Here is a 20,693-nt window from a genome sequence, read left to right on the forward strand (position 1 = left end):
TGGTTCCCGGACCTTCTGGACTTGTCAACGTCCACACCAGTCAAGCTGCCGACGGACGCAGACCTTCTCTCCAGAGAAGGAGGTGCCATTCTTCACCACAACCCGGAGTCGCTGAACTTGCAGGTCTGGCTCCTGCAGTACTAGAGTTTGGAGGGTACGAGATCCCGGCCGACTGCAGAGAGGTTCCTGCAAAGGCCAGGGCGTCCTCAACTCTCAAGTGCTACGGACATAAATGGAAGAGGTTCTCTGTCTGGTGCCTTGCACATAAGATTAACCCTCTGTGGATTACGGCCCCTCAAGTACTGCCATACCTACTGTCGCTGGCCAAAGCTGGACTGGCTCACGCCTCCATCAAAATACATCTGGCTGTAATCTCCTGATATACCAGGACTACGGGACGGGCGTCCTTGTGGTCTCATCACCTGTTGAAAGAATTCATGAAGGGACTATTCCGATCATTCCCGCCGGTGAAGGCTCCTGCCCCGGCGTGGGAGCTTAATGTGGTGCTGACCAGGCTCATGGGGGCCCCATTCGAGCCTATGCATTCGGCACCTTTGAAGTTCCTGTCATGGAAGACAGCTTTCCTCGTGGCCATCACCTCCGCACGACGAGTGGGAGGGATCCAAGCCCTATCTTGCAAGCCTCCATACTTGACTTTTCATGACACGAGGGTGGTGCCGAGGACGCACCCCTCCTTTATGCCCAAGGTGCCGTCGGACTTCCACCTCAACGAGCCCTTGGTGTTGCCAGTTTTCTTCCCGTCGCCTTCGTCGCCGGCCGAGAGGACTTTGCACTCGCTGGATGTAGCTAGAGCGCTGAAGTTCTACGTGGACCGCACAAAGAGTTTTCGGAAGACGTCACAGCTGTTTGTGAACTTTGGGACTGTTAATCAAGGAAGGCTCTCTCGAAGACTTCCATTTCCAGATGGCTCTCCGGCTGCATCAGGCACTGTCACCGGTTGGCAAACCGACCGCTGCCCGGCCGTCCGAGAGCCCATTCGACCAGAGCGATCGCTGCTACCACGGCGTTCCTGTCTGGTGTGCCCCTGCTAGACATCTGCAGGGCTGCGACGTGGAGGTCGACGCACACCTTCACAAGATTCTACTGCATCAATCGGGACTCCAGGGAGGAGTCCAGGGTCGGCCAAGCAGTGCTGCGCAACCTGTTCGCCTAAGGTGAGCCTGGTGCCACCTCCCGTGGTTGTGCATGTGTGTACTGCTATGTATTCTCTTATTCATGAGCATGTGAATCCATGCCAGACCCCATGCTGGAGAAGGAACAAGTTACTTACCTGATTCACATGCAAACCCTCCTGCCTACCCCTTTGCGGCTCTTCACTTGGTCATACTGCCACTTTACGTGCTACCAAATCTGAGGATGGCTGCCAGAGGCGGGGCTTAGGGAGAGGGCAGTCATTGGCTGGGGGCAGTATGACCCAGAGACCAGTGATTGGTTACTACTAGGAAAGACAGATCAGAAACGAAATTGATACTGATTTTTTTCTATACCGAGGATTCCCGGCCTGACGACGGGGAATATTCATGAGCATGTGAATCCATGCCAGACCCATGCTGGAGAACAACAGTTACAGGTAAGTAACTTGTTCCTTCCTATGCACCTTACCGTACTTTTCCTCTTTTTTACACATGCGAAATCAGGCAGCAGGACGTGGCCATTTTGTGCTAATCTTATCCGTTGCCGCATCGCCCTAAGGTGAACTGCCCTGGCGCCACTAAATCGTATCCCCCACCCCTAAGGCGGACATCACCAGACACGTACTGCCCATTTCACAATGCCAATGCACGTCTCGTGTCAACAGTCTCTGCGCTTCAGCTAATGACGTGTCTCCATGGAAATGGCAGGACGCCTCTTTCCTCAATAAGTATAAACAGAACGCTTCTCATCCGACAACATCAGATTTGCTTTTCCAATCGTTTCACTGTCTTTTTTTGAGTATTCTGTGCCTCGTTTCTGTGCTCTGGTCAGCTACCTTCGTTGCTTGTAGCCCGTTCGAACAGATACTAGTACCATTACTATCAATTTTTATTTTGCCCCATAATGTCAACAATACAGGCCCACCAGTATGAGCCGGAGTATTCCGAGGCGCAATTGCTCGAAAGAGAAAGATGCAGAAACGATTGGGGCTTCGGACGACAGTTGAGAGGACGATTGAAGAGATCAAGAGCCTGAGCCTAGTCGCATGGACGACTCTTCCACCTGGTGTACCTGCAATCCGTGCGCGCTAATGCCAACCGAGGAGGAGAACTGCTGCTGCCGAGAAAACTCTGGATGCTTGTCCTACATATCGGAAGGCGAGACACGGCTGCAATGCGTTACCGAGCTGCATGTCTTCAGGGCAACATGCCTCACACTGTCCGTGTTGAGGATTATGATGGTGATTATGCACAAACTTCGCGCAACAGTTCGCCCTTGCAATCCAAGCAACGAGTAAGTGTACTCTAGTTGTGATGTCACTTGGGCCACTATTATTTCATGGTTGTCTCCTATATTGTCGTAAATTTGATCTATCACTGCCTAACGAATGTAGTCTTGCACTTCTATACATCACTCGCAATTTGGGGACATCATATTGGTCTTATGTTTATTTCATGTACAACCATGAAGCAATATTTCTTTGTGTCCCAAATGTAATGGAATGCATAGTCGTTCAATATTGTAAAGTGTCTAACATGTTTACTGGCAAACAATGCCATTGGATACAAGATTGCATTTTCAACTAAGGTTTAATACACTTATCTTGTTCATTTAAAAACAGTTTGTATCTTTCTCTTCCACAGGTGGTACAGGCTGGTGGCCTATCGTTCGTTTACATGGTGGCTTCATGGGAGGCTTGGACACTGCGTTCGACAAGTAATACCCACCTGTGTCTTTGGTGCCATTAGAGACACATTCCCCAGTGACACCGGTCAGTACAGGGGATTTTCCCATACTGTGCTGCAACCCGAAGTTTATAATGTGTAGTACATGTGTGCCATCAAAATCGGCAACAAAATAAAATACAACTGAACTTTTAAGAATGGTTGTTTCAATTTTTCAGTGAATGAAGTGTGTCTCCATGCAGCAGTGTTCCGACCATTTCCTGCATGACTCTTGGCCGTCCGTCCCCCATCCATTATTAAAGGCAGTTCGCACCAGTGGATGTGAAAGAAAGAAACACAGTTGCAACGTGTCCGCTGCCGGCTGAGAGCTGCTGAAAAGCCGGCGGCGGACATGACAGAAAGAAAAGACTAGACCGCTGCAGTCCAACGCAGTGGAGCAATACGATGGCAGCTGCGTCGCCATTGGTCCCATACCCTCACATAAAAGGGGCGCATGACACAGGCTCCCCTGAAGCAGGCCGCGCCACTGCAATCCACATAAGTGTGTCTACATTCAACGATTTTCCGGCCCTTGTCTACACGCTTCATGCCCATCCATCCCCCCTCCATTATCAAAGGCAGTTCGCACCAGTGGATGTGCGCTGCCAAAGGGGGCTGGCAGGGGTGGGCACGGCCAAGGTGCCAAACACCATGTACACTTCAAAGGTATCTTATGCCCAGGGGCCATTTTACACATGCCCTCCTCAGACCCAGGTTCTCCAGGCAGACTCCCCTGAAGCAGGCCGCGCCCCTGCTATCCACTTAAGACCACGCCATATACACGTCACTCATTCACATATATATATAAACCCCTTGATATTTATCATCAGAAGCACTGCAAGTCAACTTGTGAATGTGCTACCTGAGAACTTAGCTCGTCATCATGCTACCTGTGAACATCTCCCTGTTCTCCTGCTACTAACTACCCTGCTTGCTGAATCTAACTGTTGGTCAAAGTATGGGCAGGTCACCTAATCATATTTCCTTGATCTTTAAATTTCTATCTATTTCGACTGAACATACCCAGTAGTGTAATGTTCATTCATCTCATTGTCATTACCATTGACTTGAGTTAAATTTGTTATGTTATTGATATATATATAACAATTGTCATCAGTGTCAATTGGGATCGAATTGCATCCTTCGCCGACCGTGTCTATAAGCATGTTTCCTTTGCATGCATGATAGTACATTCAAGGGACGAGTAACATGTTATGATTTGCGCAAATCAATGAATTGTGTATGAAAGTTATCCTATAATACAGCTGGCTACGCTACACAGGTTTTGCTTCGGTGACCAAAATATAGATTGCATAGAAAAATGTATGATATAATTCCATCTATCTCACGCTTTTATGCAAAGTAATTTTCTAATGATGTGGACCTTTTTTCTAACAGAATTTCCAACAATGCCTGCATGTATGGTTTACGGTTGCCGTTATAACACCCATAACAAACCTAAAGGCGCTATAATGCATGTATTCCCGAGGAATATAGATTTAATAGGAGAATGGGTCAGATATTGCGGATTTGCGCCGGAAGAGCTTGAAAGTAGAGCCCATGATGTCTTGGGGGACTTGTGGGGCCCCCTCAAGACGATTCTGCATTTGCAGCCTGCACTTTGCCACAAATATGTACGACCAATCGCAGTACACAAAGAAGCATCGACTCAGAACGTCTCGTTAAGTGCTTCCAAATGCAATTCCGACTCTATTCATGCACACGCTGCCTCAGGTGAGTCACGGTTCCTGATTTAGCTGTAGGCCTTGGGGGTACTGAACAGGTAACTACATGGACGGATTGGTGTTTTAGGTGTAAATGTCCCGTATAATACTATTCATATTTACAAGATTGTATTGCTTTACAACTAAAACCCATTTTGCTATACACCTGCCCTTGGTTTTAGAACATCATAGAAAATGATTTATGGGCACAGATAACTGTGCTATAGTGCCCTTGGAAATAAGCATAATCTTTTCGTAATCGGTTGCTTTAAATGTCAATTTTTTAGGTTAGAATTTCTAAATCAAATCTAATTTTCCCTTTATAACTCCATGACAATGCACTGAATATGAAGGAGCAAGATTCTGCATCCATGTCTTTCCCGGAGTCAACATCCACTTCGAGCGCGTATCAGGTAGTTTTATTTAGTTCCGGAAATGTTTTATGCATTGAATTTGAGAGAATATGATAAAGTTTACGTATCCTGTCGTTTGTTTACATAATATTTCATTTATGGGTTTTTATTGGTATGTACCATTGTCTGCATCCCATTGGGTGTGTTCAATTTCACTTTTCTCATCCATACTAAAACAAGTACTGTGTTACAGGGTGATGCTGGTACTTCAACTACAATTACATCATCTTTTCATGATGATCCAGAGCCTGAGGTATGCATACTGACAGTTCCCTTGAATGAAAGAAAGTATATCGTACATCTGATGCTATTAAATTTTGACATTATTATAAACGAGCATCTTTTGCAAAACGCTTGAGTGCAATATTACAATCAATGGGTTTCACACGGCGATCTCTGATCGAGTACACTAGCCATCAATCAGGTGCAAATCGAAATGTATATTTTGACTAAATGACGTACACAGTGTACGAGGGTATTTATGTAAGCCGTCTGTGCAAGGAAATAATTTGATTTCAGATACGATTTACTTTTTTAAAATCAATATTCTATTCTAGGCATGTATACAAGATCTGGAAATAGAAGAAGAGGCACGTGGATCCGAGGTGGTGGAACAACTTGCTGGTGCAGTCGTTGCAGTGAAGAACACGGTTTCAAAGAAAATCAAGAAAGCAAGGGTAACTATCAAACAAGTGCGATTACAGAAGTGTTTTGGGCAGGTGTCTTCATAACACGCTTTATTTTGAATCTAAAGTGCTATATACTGTATGTTGGTTTTACATTGAACATGTTTTCACAACCCATCTCTTGACGGCCAGAGGTACACGAACTTTGATGACACAGCTACTGAAGCCAGAGATGCTGCTTGCCAAACTGATTTCACCATGGAGCAACTATTGTTTGAGGCGCAGCGTGTTCAACTATTGAAAGTGACAGCTAGGAATCTACTGTGTGCAGCAACTTTACTTTTCAGTGGCTCTACTTTTTTAATAAGTTGTCCAGTTTCTGTCCATTTGTGGCACTCCAGTTTCTTTCTAAAACGCAGTACTACAAATATCAACGTGAATATTTATTCCCTGCTACTAATGTAGCATGGAAAATTGAATAAATGTCAATTGCAAGGACATTCTCTGACAAACAGTTCAGGCTAGCTGGCGATGGACAGTGTGACAGCCCCGGATTTTCAGCAAAGTACTGCACATACCACTTTCAGGACATGGAAACTAAAAGAAATTGTGAGTTTGGTGGTCGTTCAGGTCTCCGAATGTAAATCATCAATGGCCATGGAGAAACATGGTTTCAACAAATTCCTGGAAGATCTCCAATCGAGGGGAATGCAAATTGACCTCATAGCCACGGACAGATATGTTTCAATAGCTAAGACCATGAGAGAGCAGTTTCCAAATATTCACCATCAATTTGATGTATGGCATGTTGCCAAATCAATCGATTAAAAAAATCTCAGCTGCAGGAGAAAAAAAAGGTTCTGAAAGTATTTACAGTGGTCCCAATCTTTCAGCAACCATCTTTGGTGCAGCTCCAAAACTTGTGGTGGGTCTGTGGAAATTCTACTAGAAAAATGGCAGTCACTAATGCACCACTGTTCCAACTTTCATTCTTGGACAGAAAACCAACATTTCCACCAATTTGCCCATGGAGCCTTGTCGCGGGAGCACGAAAACAAGAAGTGGTTGATTCCATCTTCACCTCCACACAAAGCTCTTAAGAAGATTGTGTTTGATAAAACTCTATCAAGAGATCTGAAGGGACCCACAGAATTCTGTCACTTGGGAGATTTGGAGGTGTTCCACAATATGTGCCTAAAGTACAGGCAAGAGATTGCATTTCGGCATAGACGGGATGCAATATAGGACATTACTAGCGGTATTGGCTCATAATGAGAACGTAGGGCGTGAACAATCGAGGACTGCAGGAAACTTTGGGATGCTTTGTTACACAATGGCCTTTACGAAAAGAAGCAATAAATGGGTGCTCAAGCCAATATACCTGGAAATGGAATTTGAATTTGTTAAATATCTTGCTACGACTGTCTTGGACATACATACTCAAGGAACCGCGCACAATTTTGTTCCAAGGACACATAAATTGCCACAAAACATTGCAAACTTGCCCTGTCCACCTAAAGCAAAGCTCGTGGAACAATTCTGTTCCTGGTACAAATGATTAGCATCTTTCTTTGTTCAACAATGTTTATATAAAGTGTCCAAATAAAGCGTCCAATTTGTCGTTTGAAATCGATCATCGTTTGTCAATTTTTTTTTCAACAAGTGCCTTTTTAAGAATGCTATACAATTTAATGCTGTGCTTTCACACTTCCAGTTTCATCGAGCTATTGTGGGACCTTCACTGATCATGGGAGGGTCAGATGGATGACTGCATGAAAGCAACTTTGGGTAAATAACAGAATTAACTACACCTCCCACAAAAGGAATCAGACCTAGGGTAGATGAGATAATCAACACGCAAGAACTACTGACTGTAAGCAAAACAGTGCATCAACGGGGGTTGTTGGTGAGAATTAGATACACTCTGATATATGTTTTCATGGGGCCATGTGTGGGGGTTTGTTGATAATGAAAGTAAGGAGTGGTTCGGTTGAGCCCCCAGGCTCCCCACATTCCATGCAAAAGTGACACCTTGCTCTTGCGCTCGTGGGGGGGCGCCTCCTTTGCCGTTCTGTAGCCATGGCGAAGAAGGCCCTGACATAAGCAGAGGTGGTGCTATTGCTAGACGCACTTGGACTCCATTTTGTGTACTCTCGACTCCGACTTTGGACTAGGATGCATTCTGGCATTGCAAAGTTTCCGCTCCCCCTCAGCAGCGATGCGCACAGCAAGCACTGAGAGCCCCCACCTTTTTCCTCCTGTGCCTGCCAAGTCCCTTTCTCACGGATGCGCTGAGACAAGATGTTGCGAATGCATTCATTTCAGTCTTCCTCTGAGATCACTGTCCTGTGTGTGTTCGGGCCAAACCATGACTTGTAGTTTTTCATCGATCTCAACAAATGTGCTCCAGCACCTCTCACCCCCGCTTCTGGAAAATGACTGCCTGTTCAACCTTGTGCCCCTCCAAAGCAATTCATCTGATGTACCAGAAGTGTGACCCTTCCTTGCTGACCACCCCAGAGTGCCTCCTAATAAAACAAGACCCCAGTCACAGTATATTCTGTCCTAAACTAACATGTGTCACTCAACCCCCTTTCTCGCTCTGATGTGCAGACCTGTCAGCTATCAATCCCGACCCCTGCAGGTTACCTTAGGGGCAAGACCCCCACACCCTTCACCTTGCTAGTGACCCAAAGTGGGCTAGTACAAACACACATGTTCAATTTTTAGGCCTCTAATATATACTTAAAAGGTATAGTGATGATCATTATTTAATGCATGTCTATGATACGTGTGAAGATCAGTGTGGGGAGTGAGCACCTTCACTATAGGATGTCTTATCACAGGGGCCGCTTTGATTTGCAGCCCTTGGTGTCTTATGATTTCAAACGTGGTAGGGGTAGTTGTCAGCGTTAAAAGAATATATGACCAACACAGAATAGGTATATGGGGGATGTGTTTGAGGTAATGCATGGTTATGGTCTGGAAACCAGATGCGTTCAAGGAGGACTGGGGTCATGGGTTCAGGGGACCACCGCCTGGCAGGAGGGGGGGTTGCAGCATGGCTTGCTCGGACATTCTCGTACAAGCACATTTTGTCAGGGCTCGAGACTCACTCCTTGTGAAACATTTTTTCGTGATTTGCCGTTTGAACAGGAGACAGGCTGAGCTGACAGGTGGTGTGGGCTGGCTGTGGGAGTCGCTGAAAAAGTGCAAAGTTCTCCAGAGGAACATTACAAATAAGGCTTTTGGAAGTAAACCAACTGTAACTGTTTTCATTAAAAAAAGTAAATTACTAGTAATTTCGTGCAGCATTGGTGGATGGCAGCAAACAATTCATTTGTTTTTCAAAAATATTTTTAATGCCACTATGGTCTAAAGGGCTATTCATTCGCAGTGAAGGTCCACGGCTTTCATTTTTGCTTGTGAGCTGAGCAAACCCACGCAACGTACACAGTATAAGGTTCAATTGTTTTTCGACCTTGAAAGAAAGGGAGGATTATGAAAGGAATGAATGAAGGGAGGGGTGTAATACCGTCAAATATCACCATTCCAAAACTGGACAAAGGAACATGTAATTTCATTTTATGAAAATGTGTTGCTCTGAACAGATTCTCTGTGTTACGCCGAGAGAATGGAAATGGTGAATATTATGTAAGTTTTACTGTCGATGATTTTATAGACCAAAGAGTCAACGTATCATTAGCCGACCGTTATTGCTGGCTTACATTGTACTGGGTTGTTCTTTGTGGCATATTGCAACGACACGCAAATTCAACCTGTGTGTGTGCCTGTCTTTGTCCCGGGCACATTGGCAGTCCAGCATCAAAATGCATGTAGTCCACAACTGGGTTCCCCCAGGTTCCAAAAACACTAAATTCCTCCTAATATTTAGTTAAAATGCTGTCTGTGTTCGAATTGTAGCGTCAGCTTCCGCATCCCAATTTGAGTTGAACATACTACATAGCACTGACCTTAGAAGCACATTTTAGACTACGTTCCACGGTTTTTTCTGTGTTCCCATTGTTTCACGTCTGTGTTCATCATTAGTTTTCACACGGTGCAGAATTAATGGGTAAAATGATAAATTGTAATAATGATCAGCTACTGAGACATATTTCTGTTATGCTTTTCAAACGGCTACATCCTGCCTTTCTGTGATTGTCATCGATTCATGATACCAACTGACAGGTTTTTTAACAGGCAGTTGCACATGCACTTAAATGGCTGCATCACTGTTGCTTCACTGTTGCTTTTTTGGAACGATCGCCACGGGGCGATATGCCCTTATGCAGTACCAGCGATAAGGAGCAACCTGACATCGTTTATGGTGGCCTAACGCCAAGCTGATGCCTAAGCCTTGTGATTCACGGTGCATCCAATGCGGTTCATATACCCAAAAGGAAACACCGCGTGACTAACGATAAACATTTGTGGATCGAGAACAAAGAAATAAATTACCCATTTGCTGGAACATGGCAATCGCCGGATGTTCTTGGAGTGTTTATTGTGAAATAAAAGTACTTTACAAATTGTAGAGTTTTGCTATTTCCTTTAAAAGTATAGTTTTATATTCAAAATTGGGACGCGCTAATTTGTGAGATGATGTGTGTTGATATTCGGGTTCTGCATCAACTGACGTTAATACGTAGGTGATGACTGGGCGCGTTTGGCTACGCTGCCCAGTAACGTTATGGAGATAGGCTGAGAATAATACTAGGTTTGATGATGTCAGCCTCAGGGGTGGGGGAAACGATTTAGGGGTGCCAGGGCATTTTATCTTATGGTGATGCGTCAAAGGATAAGATTAGCACAAAATGGCAGCGCCATGCTGCCTGATTTCGCATGTGTAAAAAAAAAAAAAAAAGGAAAACTACGATAAGGTGCATAGGAAATTTTTGTACTAGCGATCAACATATGCTTAAAAACACATGCCTGAACCCTCGGTACAATAATATTTTTGAGCGCACTATTCCTTTAACATTGACCGCGCTTTATAGCAAGGGAAACACATTACGCACTTGCCACGTGGTTTTCTTTTTTTAGGGTAACGGGAATATTCTACATGTAACGTGAAAAGGTTATTGGATTCGATAGTTGTAAGCCAATTGAATTAAAATGCCTTTTTTTATCAACAGAAGACCCAGGGCCAAGTCTTTGTTATGTACATTCATTCTTGAAAGCAAGGTCTTCATGCTACCCTCAAATTTCATTAGTGAGGGCAGATTCCCAAGGTTTGGCATTTCTTTCAGACTTTCATAAAGGGAGTTTCTAGACGGGTTTTTGGCTTAAGCATTTTGGCTTAAGTTGAGAGTTTACACCATGGAAATTTAGATGCCAACGAGCTGAGTCCCAATTTGTGACCAAGGATGGAATTTGGGAGTACCATCGGTAACCGCAAAGTTTGTTTCCACACCACTGATTGGATGTGGTTAAGCATCAAATCCAGATCCAATAAACATATGTCGAGACTGTATAAAATGATGGTCTCAACCTTTAGTAAATAGAAGTCAATACTTGGGGTTAAAGAATTTTTACTATACTCTCTGAAAATAATCTTCATTTGCGATAGGGGAGGTCTCAGATTCTGTTTCAAATTTAAATTCCACATTTTGGTTGAATCACAGTCAGATATTGAATAACCAAGATACCGTAGATGATGAGCTCTTTCCATGGGACTTCCTAATATAGTCCATTTATAAGTTTTAATTGTTTTTCTGTTGGTAAAAATGATAATACGAGATTTTGAGGGATTAGTTTGCAGGTTATGATTGTCAGCATATTCAGAAAAAGCATTCAGCTTGTTTTGCAAGCCATACACGGTACGGTCGACAAGAATAATATCATCTGCAAATCCCAACCAATGCAAACGTAGGTGACCAAGCCTAATTGCGAACATATTTTCATCATGCCAAATCTTGTCCATTTCGCAGAGGTAGATATTGAATAATATGGCTGCAAGATTGCATCCCTGATTGACGCCGATATGGGTTAGAATCGGCGGAGTAAGGGCACCTTCCTGGTTTATACGAATTTGAAAGCTGGTGTGTTCATGTAGCGATGCAATTAGGCTGACTACGCCCGCAGGGATGCCGAAACTCACAATTTTGTGCTAAAGGAGGTTTCTAATCAAGCAGTCAAAAGCTGCAGTAAGATCCAATGCAGCCATAAAAATTGGACCGGTGTTAGAAGACTTGGCAGTCGCCAAGATGTGGGCAAGCATTGTGGCGTTAAGCGATGTGCTCATAGCTTTTCTGAAACCAACTTGAAATCTTGAAAGGGTGTCATGATAAGTCATTAAGTCTCCAAGTTGTTTTAGCAAAATAATGGCATTTTTGCAGAAGCATCCACTAATGCAATAGGACGAAAGTTGCTTGGCTCGCTAGAGTTACTGTTCTTATATATGGGGACTATAATTGCAGTCAACCATGATAGAGGAATTTTGTTATGATGTAAGATGTTATCAAACTTGTGTTTGAGGATTGACGCCAAAACAAATGGTCTGCTTTGAAAATGTAGGCAGGTAGTCCATCAGGACCCGCAGCTTTGGAGAATTTTATTTTGTTAATTGCTCATCGTACAACCTCGAGAGAAAACAAGTGATACAATGGGGGACTTGTGTCAATTAACAGTTGAGGCGTACATTTGAATTTAGTAGGAATTTATGTGATATGTACGCATTCCATGCTACCGCAGAAATGGATGAGTATAGCGTAGTCTTTGAGGTGGGATTTAACCCTCTCAGCATTTCCCATACATTTTGCGTGTTCCTTTTAGACAAGTGTGATATCCTTTTTTGATTATCTCCAAGATGCATCTGGTATCGAAGGTTTTTTAATTTGTTTTTGTATCTTTGTAGTACAAGTTTTTTCTGGGCATTTTCAAATGGGTCTGCGTAAATAAGTAATTGACTACCATTAATGGCACAGTGGCTGGTGCATCCCATGATGTTGGGTAAGCCAGGAGTGAGGTCGAGACAAACTGGGGTAACAACCTTTTATATCAGGTGAGGGATTATCAGAAGCAACAATGGGTGTGTTTACTATTACAGGTTTGCTTTGTGCACGCGGCGTTAGGGGTGTAACAGTATATATACTAGCACAAAGCACTGATATGCCCGGTGTTCATAAAACGGCAAACCGCTGAATTGATCTACAATAACCATCACTTTGTTTATACTGGTATACCGTTTTAGGCCCTGCAGCTATTAAGTGAGCTTTTCAATCTGATTTGGAAAGGCTGCAGTAAGCAAGTGCTTCGCATCCTGGATCTTGCACTGTGGGATGTGGCGTTTGGCAGACAAAAGCATAGGGAAAGTGAGGCCACATTAGTAAATGCAGCTTTGATGCTGTGACCGCTCTTTCTCTGTGATCAGTAGAGTCGGGTTAAAGATCAGCCGATTTGTAGTTTTCCCACCAATTTGAAAGATGGGGAACTACACATCCCAGAATTCAAAGGGGGGATATGAACTGGATGCCCTTCTGATGCATGTCCACAAAAAACATTAGCTCTGTAGACTGTATGAACACTGGGCCTATCAGTGCGTTGTGCTGCCCCCCCCCCCCCCGCCCTCCGTGTAGATTTACACATTGGCACTAGAGTTATTGCTTCGCTTGATCCTTCACCTACCTTCTGCATATGGCACTGGCCACAAGCAGGCAGGACAGATTCTACATTCATTTTGAAGTATCCAGAGGAATGAGGGTGAGATAACTCTCAGGTCTATCTTCGATTTGTGACACCACCCAGGAAAGTATTTCTCCATGCCAACACGCATGACAAAGGTCCTAATGCGCTCAGACCTGGGGAAAATGGTAATGATGGGGCTGTGGTGATGTGATGGTCTAGGCCATATTTGTGCCGATATGTATTTTAACTTTGTCGTTTTCAAAATGTTTTTGTGCCACTATCTTTAAGAAGGTAAATGAACATGTATTGCAAGAATCGAGAAGGAAATCAACAGCGTCCTGTTCGGATTACATGGTCAGCAGTGACTCCAACATCAGACCTTTTATAATACACCAGGCAAATGGTAAACAAGCTATAGTGATTTGATCAATATGCAAACCTTTGGTGAGTGTGTGTTGGCTATAACATTTTGACAAAAGAAACAAAATGACATGGGCTTTCAGACCTCACATAAGTGACTTTTCTCCCTCTAATGGGATAAAGCATTATCAAAACAAACTTTTATGACTGATCACAGCGAGGGGTCATGATGCCCATGCCATGTGGTTCCAAAATAATGCAGGTCGAGGCCGATTTTCAAAGCGATGACCTGTGACTGAGCAGCAAGTTCATTGCTCAAAATATGCATTTTAACACTTCCACTAGTCACGCTTTCATTCAGTGCAATCAACCAAAGACCAAATCTAGAGCTGCCTTAGCTTCCTGGAGGATCAACTAAAAATTTGCTGAGACAAGTTTCAAAATGCTGACAATTTTGTGACCTTTAAAAAAAATATTTGTTAAGATTAGTTAACTCCACCTGCTATACCGCGATAACCGTGATATACCGTCATTTGGCAAGAAGTTTATCATACCACCATAAAACCAATACTGTGACATTCTAATAATAGTTGGCACCAGCGATGAAGAATCGGAAGCGATTTGTGCACGGTCTGTCATAGGAACTGTAGAGGTGTTATGGTGAGGTAAACCAATCTCTGCATTATTTTCAACCAATTTGTTATTGTCCTCGCCAAGATATGGTGAAGCAGTGTACGAGGCTAAGCCAATATCTTGTGTGTTTTGCTTGATGGTTTTGTACATCCGACAGCCGTTAGGCAGAGGGCAACGGAACGTTACTCATGGTCACGGCTGTGCCCCTCACCGCCTTGTAACTTTCGATAGGAAATTTCTTTGATATAGATGCCTGTTTTGTATAGTCAGTGTTTTTCACATGTTGCATGGTAAGAGATGACGCCGCAGCCAGATCAAGTGCGAGTACTGGTGCTATTTTCTTAGATTTGCTTTGGGCAGGGCAGCTCAGAGTGGAAAAGTTACTGGGAGCCATATAACCCAATTGTACTACCATGGTTTTAGCATGCTTTTTGAGGCTTTTTAGTTCTAGCAGCATTTTGGATTCATCATTTAGTTGATGTAAGTCAAATAACTCTTCTTCGTTTGAAAGGTTACAAATATTATTTATGTTTGAGTTGTGTCGGTAATTTTAGGCATGGTTACATTTTTTTTTTTGTTTTTACTAGCGAGCACATTACGGTTCGAGTATCCCTCGCAATGTTTTTCATGATATTGAGAGGTGGGCATATCAGATCAACTTATGGGTTTTTATCAAAGCAGTTATTGTGAGCATACATAAAACCTTCCAATTTATTGAATTTAGCCATGATGTCAGAAACGGATATTTTAATGTCTTGAATTTCCAAATGGGTGAGATTGTGTCCTTTATATATGAGATTAAGGATTCTGGTTAAAACTGGAAAGGACAATTTGTCAGCTTCTATTACATCAGATAAGTAATGACTAGAATTGTGTAGGGTGCATAGATTTATTTCTGCACTTAGTTGATGGATGTCAAACGACTTTTCAGTTTGGGAGTCTTCTGCTCCTTTGGTTACACCGCGCAATCTTTCAGGAAAAGAAGTCACCTTTTTAGGGGTAGGAGAACTAGCAAAAGGCCAGGGTGTTTTCCTATCATCCGCATGTACACCCGATTCAAGCTGCATTTGGGGCGTACCGTATGAAAAAGTATGCAGACAAACTTCATCAATGTGGGGTGGAAGAAAAACAGGCGGAGCCAAGAGAGGCAAATACGTTTTCCCCATTCAGCCTTAACGACAGGTGCCAGTAGAGAGATAGCTGCCATTTCAGGGTCATGGTTCAACGGATACGGTAAGGGTGGCGCACGTGAGGCATCGTGCATTAAATCAATTTGTGATTGCATCGTGGCGTTGCCAGGAGGTACCTCTAGGCTTTGATTTACAGGACATGACCTGGGTTCAGGAGTCAGCATCGTAGACAGACGCACAAATACAGGATTCCTTAAGAGGAGTGTGCATTATAGGCGTTGGAAGGCGACCCAGTTCGGGCTCTGCCTGAGAGTTGGATATGGTAGAAGAAACTGCGGTAACCGAGCTGGGATCGACGTGCATTATGATGTAGTTTTGGGTCTCGGCATGTGTTGTCACTGCTGGCACACAAATACGTTTGCCACTACGAAGGCTGCCTAACATGGTTGAGGCGGGCTGACACCAGAAAGGGCGCCTATCATCAAGCAAGTTATAGAATGAGTATTTCGCAAATTGCAACTAGAGTCGCCACAGGGGTCATTGCCGGCGCACTGTATTCCTGATAATTTCTTGTAAATGTAGGAAGAAATACCAACCATGGAATTAGTCAGATTGAAAAATATCCCAGATAGCTGTATACAATGCCAAATAGTAACGTTGTATAACAATGCACAATCTGCAAAGGTAGCAAATGAGCAGGACTTGTAGTCGAAGGTGGCATATGATGTATTAACAGGGTGGAACGTATTAGTTAACTATGTTTGTGGTACCAAATGGGGTTAGCTTAATGGAAAAATATCACAATGTAAAATCGACAGTTAATCAAGTGGAGTTTAGATCATATACTACCTCTGTGTTTACAACATGAAGAGTACCTTCCGGCAGAGTAAACAGTCCTCTGCAGCCCCAAAAGAGGCTTTTGAAAGGGGTAGAGATTCCAGACACATTGAAAGGATAGGGACGTTGACTTGTGCTATTGAGGGCATAAGATGGAAAACAAAAGGTATTAGAAATGTGAGAGCCATCGAGCCGTCCAGAGCCGAATAGGCTCGAACAGGCACTTGTAGAGGCACTTCCGGGGGCGCGTGCCCGTGCCTTAAGTAGTGACTGTGCGATTAAGGGGGCGAGCCACGGCAACACTAGTAAACGAAGTAAGATAGGCAGGGTAACTGTTTGTGTTTAGAACATAAATCCAGTCATAGACGAAGCAGAAATGATATGAGGCTTCTGAGTCGCAGGGCATACCACACATCGTGACAGCAGAATTCCGTTGCCTAGATGAAAATGGCAGCCTTTGATGCTGGAAACTCGCAGCACTTTCTCAAACTCGCCCAGGCACTTGCAGAGGCACTTCCGGGGGCGTGTACCGGTGCCTTAAGTAGGGACTGTGAGATTAAGGGGGTGGAGCTACAGCAACACGTGACAGCAGAATTCCGTCGCTTAGATGAAAATGTCAGCCTTTGATGCTGGAAACTCACAGCACTCTCTCAAACGCTCCCAGACTCGAACAGGCACTTGCAGAGGCACGTCCCACATTTATTCATTTGAACACTCATTTTTCCTTTTGCATACATTTCTCCTTTTTACATTTTTTTGTACAAGAGATATAATGCAGGTATTAGGGTTTTGTTAGCATAGGCCATTTTTATTTGACAGTTCACTGGGACTGTGTTATTTATTATTTGATGGCGGAGACTACTCCCATCCCATAGGAGTTTCTCTAACCCCAACAATTTTAATATAGGTTTTGCAAATTGTAACCATTGTGTTAGTGTCATACTTGTGATACCATGCCTCCCCTACTGTTCCACCAGGAAAAATGTAAGTCTTTTTTTGAAGAAAAAGAAAAACAAAAGACAGAGTGGCCCGGCACTGCGTGGGTGTTCATTCGAAGGTCTCTGTAAGGTATCCAGCTGAGAAGTGGCAAAAGTGAAAGTGAAAAAAGGGTTATATCAAGAAGAGAACAAGTAATTGTGAATCGAAGTGGACCTGTGACGGTCGAGCAAAATCCTGCACACAGTTGAATGTCTTCGATTTTTGATGAAGTAAAGAAAGTTTGGAAAAGTAGACAAATTTGGTCCGAGCCCAGCGGAGGGAGACCAATTGAAGGTTTTGTGTTATTAAAGTGGGTCTGAGCCCAGCGCATGAGGACCTGGGGTAAACAGTAATTCACTCAAGAGGTTTTGTGTTAAAGTTAGTCTGAGCCTGGTGGAGGGGGCCCAGGGTGAACAGAAAATCACCCGAAAAGTGGTACATGTGAAATCCTAAGAAGAACAGAACTTTAATGTCTCTTGTGTTGCATCAGTCCCGCTGAAATAAGAGACTTTAAATGTAATTATAATTTCTTTATTTGTGTTGGTTATACATAACCTTTACAAAAACATTTCAGTATACAAAACTAAGTACATATAAACAATTCCACTTGCAGTACATAAACCATTTAAATCATAAATCATTTAATTAAAGGATTCGTGGGCACACCTATTAATTCCACACTTAAGGCTAAAAGCACTATGATGCACAATGTTGAAGATCCTGTGGGGCTATGCTGGCTGAATTTTATCAACAAATGGGATTTGGAGATGATCACGGTAGAACTCACAGCGATAATCCAGGAAATTATGCAAGGCACAATGGGAGAGCTAAAAGTACTTTAGACTACATATTTGTAAGCCCTGAGATGGCCTTGAATGTAATTGATAAGGAGATTAACTCGAACGAGTGGAGCGACTATTGCTCACTCACCTTGACATTCAAGATCGGCTGCCCTGAACCGAAAGTTAAGTCTTTGGGGAACTTGGCAGTCAACCACTCTGGTACAAAAATTCAATGGTCTGATAAAAACATCAACACAGCAGCCCGCACGGCTCAATCTCTGTATTCCAGCGCTCTTTGTCCGTTTCAAACCATGACCTTGAATGACATTGGGCACTGGATCACGTCTTTCTCCTTAACACATGCTACATAGTTAAAGACGGCAAGCCACCTGAAATCTATGATAAAACCATTAGAGATGCGAAAAGGATCCTTATAGCTGCAATTCGACAGGCGAAAAAATCAGTCGATCACCTAGCACCTACTATTCTACCTGTAGGACCCTGAAAAATAAGTATAGAGCCTGGGTCAAATCAAAAATAATTTCTTAAAAGCATAAGCAGTGGCAAAATATGGTACAAGTCATATGCTCTAAAAACTCTAGAAGTATATGGTCCTTGCTTGGGCAAGTTAGGGGGTGTGGTAAAACTTCTATGATCAATCATATAGGACCAAAACAATGGACCGACCTCCTAACTAGCCGTAATATCCCTCACAGTGAGGTGGGGCTGCCTGCAGTGAAAATGATACCATGGATATCTCCCTTTAGCACCACAACTGACCATCTAATCCTTATAATTAAAAATCTCAAATCCTCACGTGCACCTGAACCTAACGGACTAGCAAATGTAGTATTGAAAAGCAAATCTGAGTTTTGGGCTAACTTGCTGAAAATTTTATTTGAAAAAGTACTGGCTGAGGGTAGGATCCCTAAGTCTTGGCAAATCGCCTTTCTCGTTCCAATCTTCAAGAAAGGCAATAAGAAGGATCCCCGAAATTCAGATTTTCGAAGGGTTTGTGTCCTCCGACGTATTCCTTATCTTATATATCTCTTTCCAGCTCTGCTGGCCTCGGAAAATTTTTCTCTAGAGGGTGCTGCGCGTCGACGTCCTCCGAGTCGATGTCCCTCGACAGCCGCCGTATCGACGTCATCCTGCCTATAAAGGCCGCGCGCAGCGTCCGTTGCTCAGTTCCGTTTTTCCGCGCTTACTCAGTGCCTCGGAATACCGTTGCTCAGTTTTGTCAGGTTAATCCTATTTACCTCGAGTTATTCGATACCGTACTCGATGGCTTCTTCGTCGGAACCGACAACTCCTCGATCCGGCTTCAAAAAATGCCGAGATTGTGGGAAAAAGATTTCGCTGACTGACCCTCACAGAGTTTGTCTGTGGTGTTTGGGAGCTGAACACCATTGTTCGGAGTGCGAGGACTGTATGTCCATGACAGCTAAGGCCGTGAAGGAGCGTAGGGGGAAGCTGGAGAAAGGTAAGACTTCTAAAGCTTCTTCGTCCTCGACGAAGTCGAGACATTCGTCTCCTCGTCACCATTCGCGCTCCAGGTCTCGGAGTGGGTCCCATCACTCCTCGAGATCGAAGCACTCGAAGAGGAGACGTCGAAGATCCCCTTCTCCGTCTTCCTCTTCCTCTGTTTCTCCAAAAAGAATCCCTTGCCCCACGAAACATAGTTCCCGGGCTGAATGGGAGGAATTCCGCAAAAATATGATGAGCGTCTTCGAGAAAGCGGCCTCGACCCCCTCGAAGACTGCCGAGAGCGATGCTCTGGTCGAAAGACCCGAAGGTCAAAAACGCTGCGAGTCGCAGTACCCGGCGAAGGAAACCTCTCGAGCGCGTCTCGAACCCTCGAGTAGGACTATGACCTCAAAACCTTCCTCGATGGTTCCGTCGACACCGTCGACGAAGGTTCCGTCGACGCCGAGGTCGGTGTCTTGGACGCCGTTGTCGAAGGGACCTTCGACACACGGGTCTGTCGACTCGACGCCAGCCAAGTTCGGCACCATCTGCCTTGGAAATGGGGTTTACACCCTTTATGAGTTCAGAACAATTGAGAACTATGTCCTCAATTATGGAAGAGGGTGAATTGTCTGAACAGGAAGACACATTTGAGTTGCAGGGACCTGTAACCCCAATTAGAGAGGAATTTTCCTCTGAAGAACGCAGGTTAAAGGATCTTCATGATTCCTTACATGAGGCAAGTGGGTTAGACACTTCCCCTGAGGTGGAGTCTGCTAGGCCAGACCCGGGGGAGCATGCTGAAACCCCCTATAGAGCCTTAATGGCCAGGATCACAGAGTTTATGGGATGGTCTGCACCTTCACAATCTTTCCAACAATATGACCTCACGGATATTCTTGACAAAGGCCCACAGGAGGATCCTGTGGTGCCTTTTCATAAAGCTCTTCAGAGGAAGATTATGACGAACTGGGAAACCCCAGATGTCGTCCCGGCAGTAAATAAAAAACTGTCTACAAAATACAGGGTATCTTCTACAGATCCAGAGTTTTTGTCAAAACACCCATCCCCAGAAAGTCTGGTGGTACAGGCAGCATCTTCTACTGATGTCAAGACAGCTTATCCTACCGTCCCGCAGGACAGGGACGATAAAAAATATGATGCTATGGCAAAGAAAGTTTTTTCGGCATGTAGCATGGCGTTAAAATCTGTTAATGTTACTTGCACCTTTGCTA

The 20,693-nt window shown here is 44.0% G+C and overlaps 1 protein-coding gene across 4 annotated transcripts in view; it reads left to right on the plus strand.

Moving 5' to 3' along the window:
- The window catches only part of ZFR2 (zinc finger RNA binding protein 2), a 2,121,586-nt gene that overhangs the window by 987,485 nt on the left and 1,113,408 nt on the right, over window positions 1-20,693 (plus strand). For 3 of the 4 annotated variants that reach the window (XM_069649412.1, XM_069649413.1, XM_069649415.1), the window contains one exon: window positions 5,574-5,693. The exons of the other annotated variant lie outside the window; for it this stretch is intronic. In XM_069649412.1, the coding sequence (XP_069505513.1) occupies window positions 5,574-5,693 (120 nt within the window). The remainder of the gene's footprint in view (window positions 1-5,573; window positions 5,694-20,693) is intronic. 4 annotated transcript variants of the gene reach the window in all.

Source organism: Ambystoma mexicanum, chromosome 1p (assembly GCF_040938575.1).
Source record: "Ambystoma mexicanum isolate Mex_15411 chromosome 1p, UKY_AmexF1_1, whole genome shotgun sequence".
NCBI classification, from domain to species: domain Eukaryota; kingdom Metazoa; phylum Chordata; class Amphibia; order Caudata; family Ambystomatidae; genus Ambystoma; species Ambystoma mexicanum.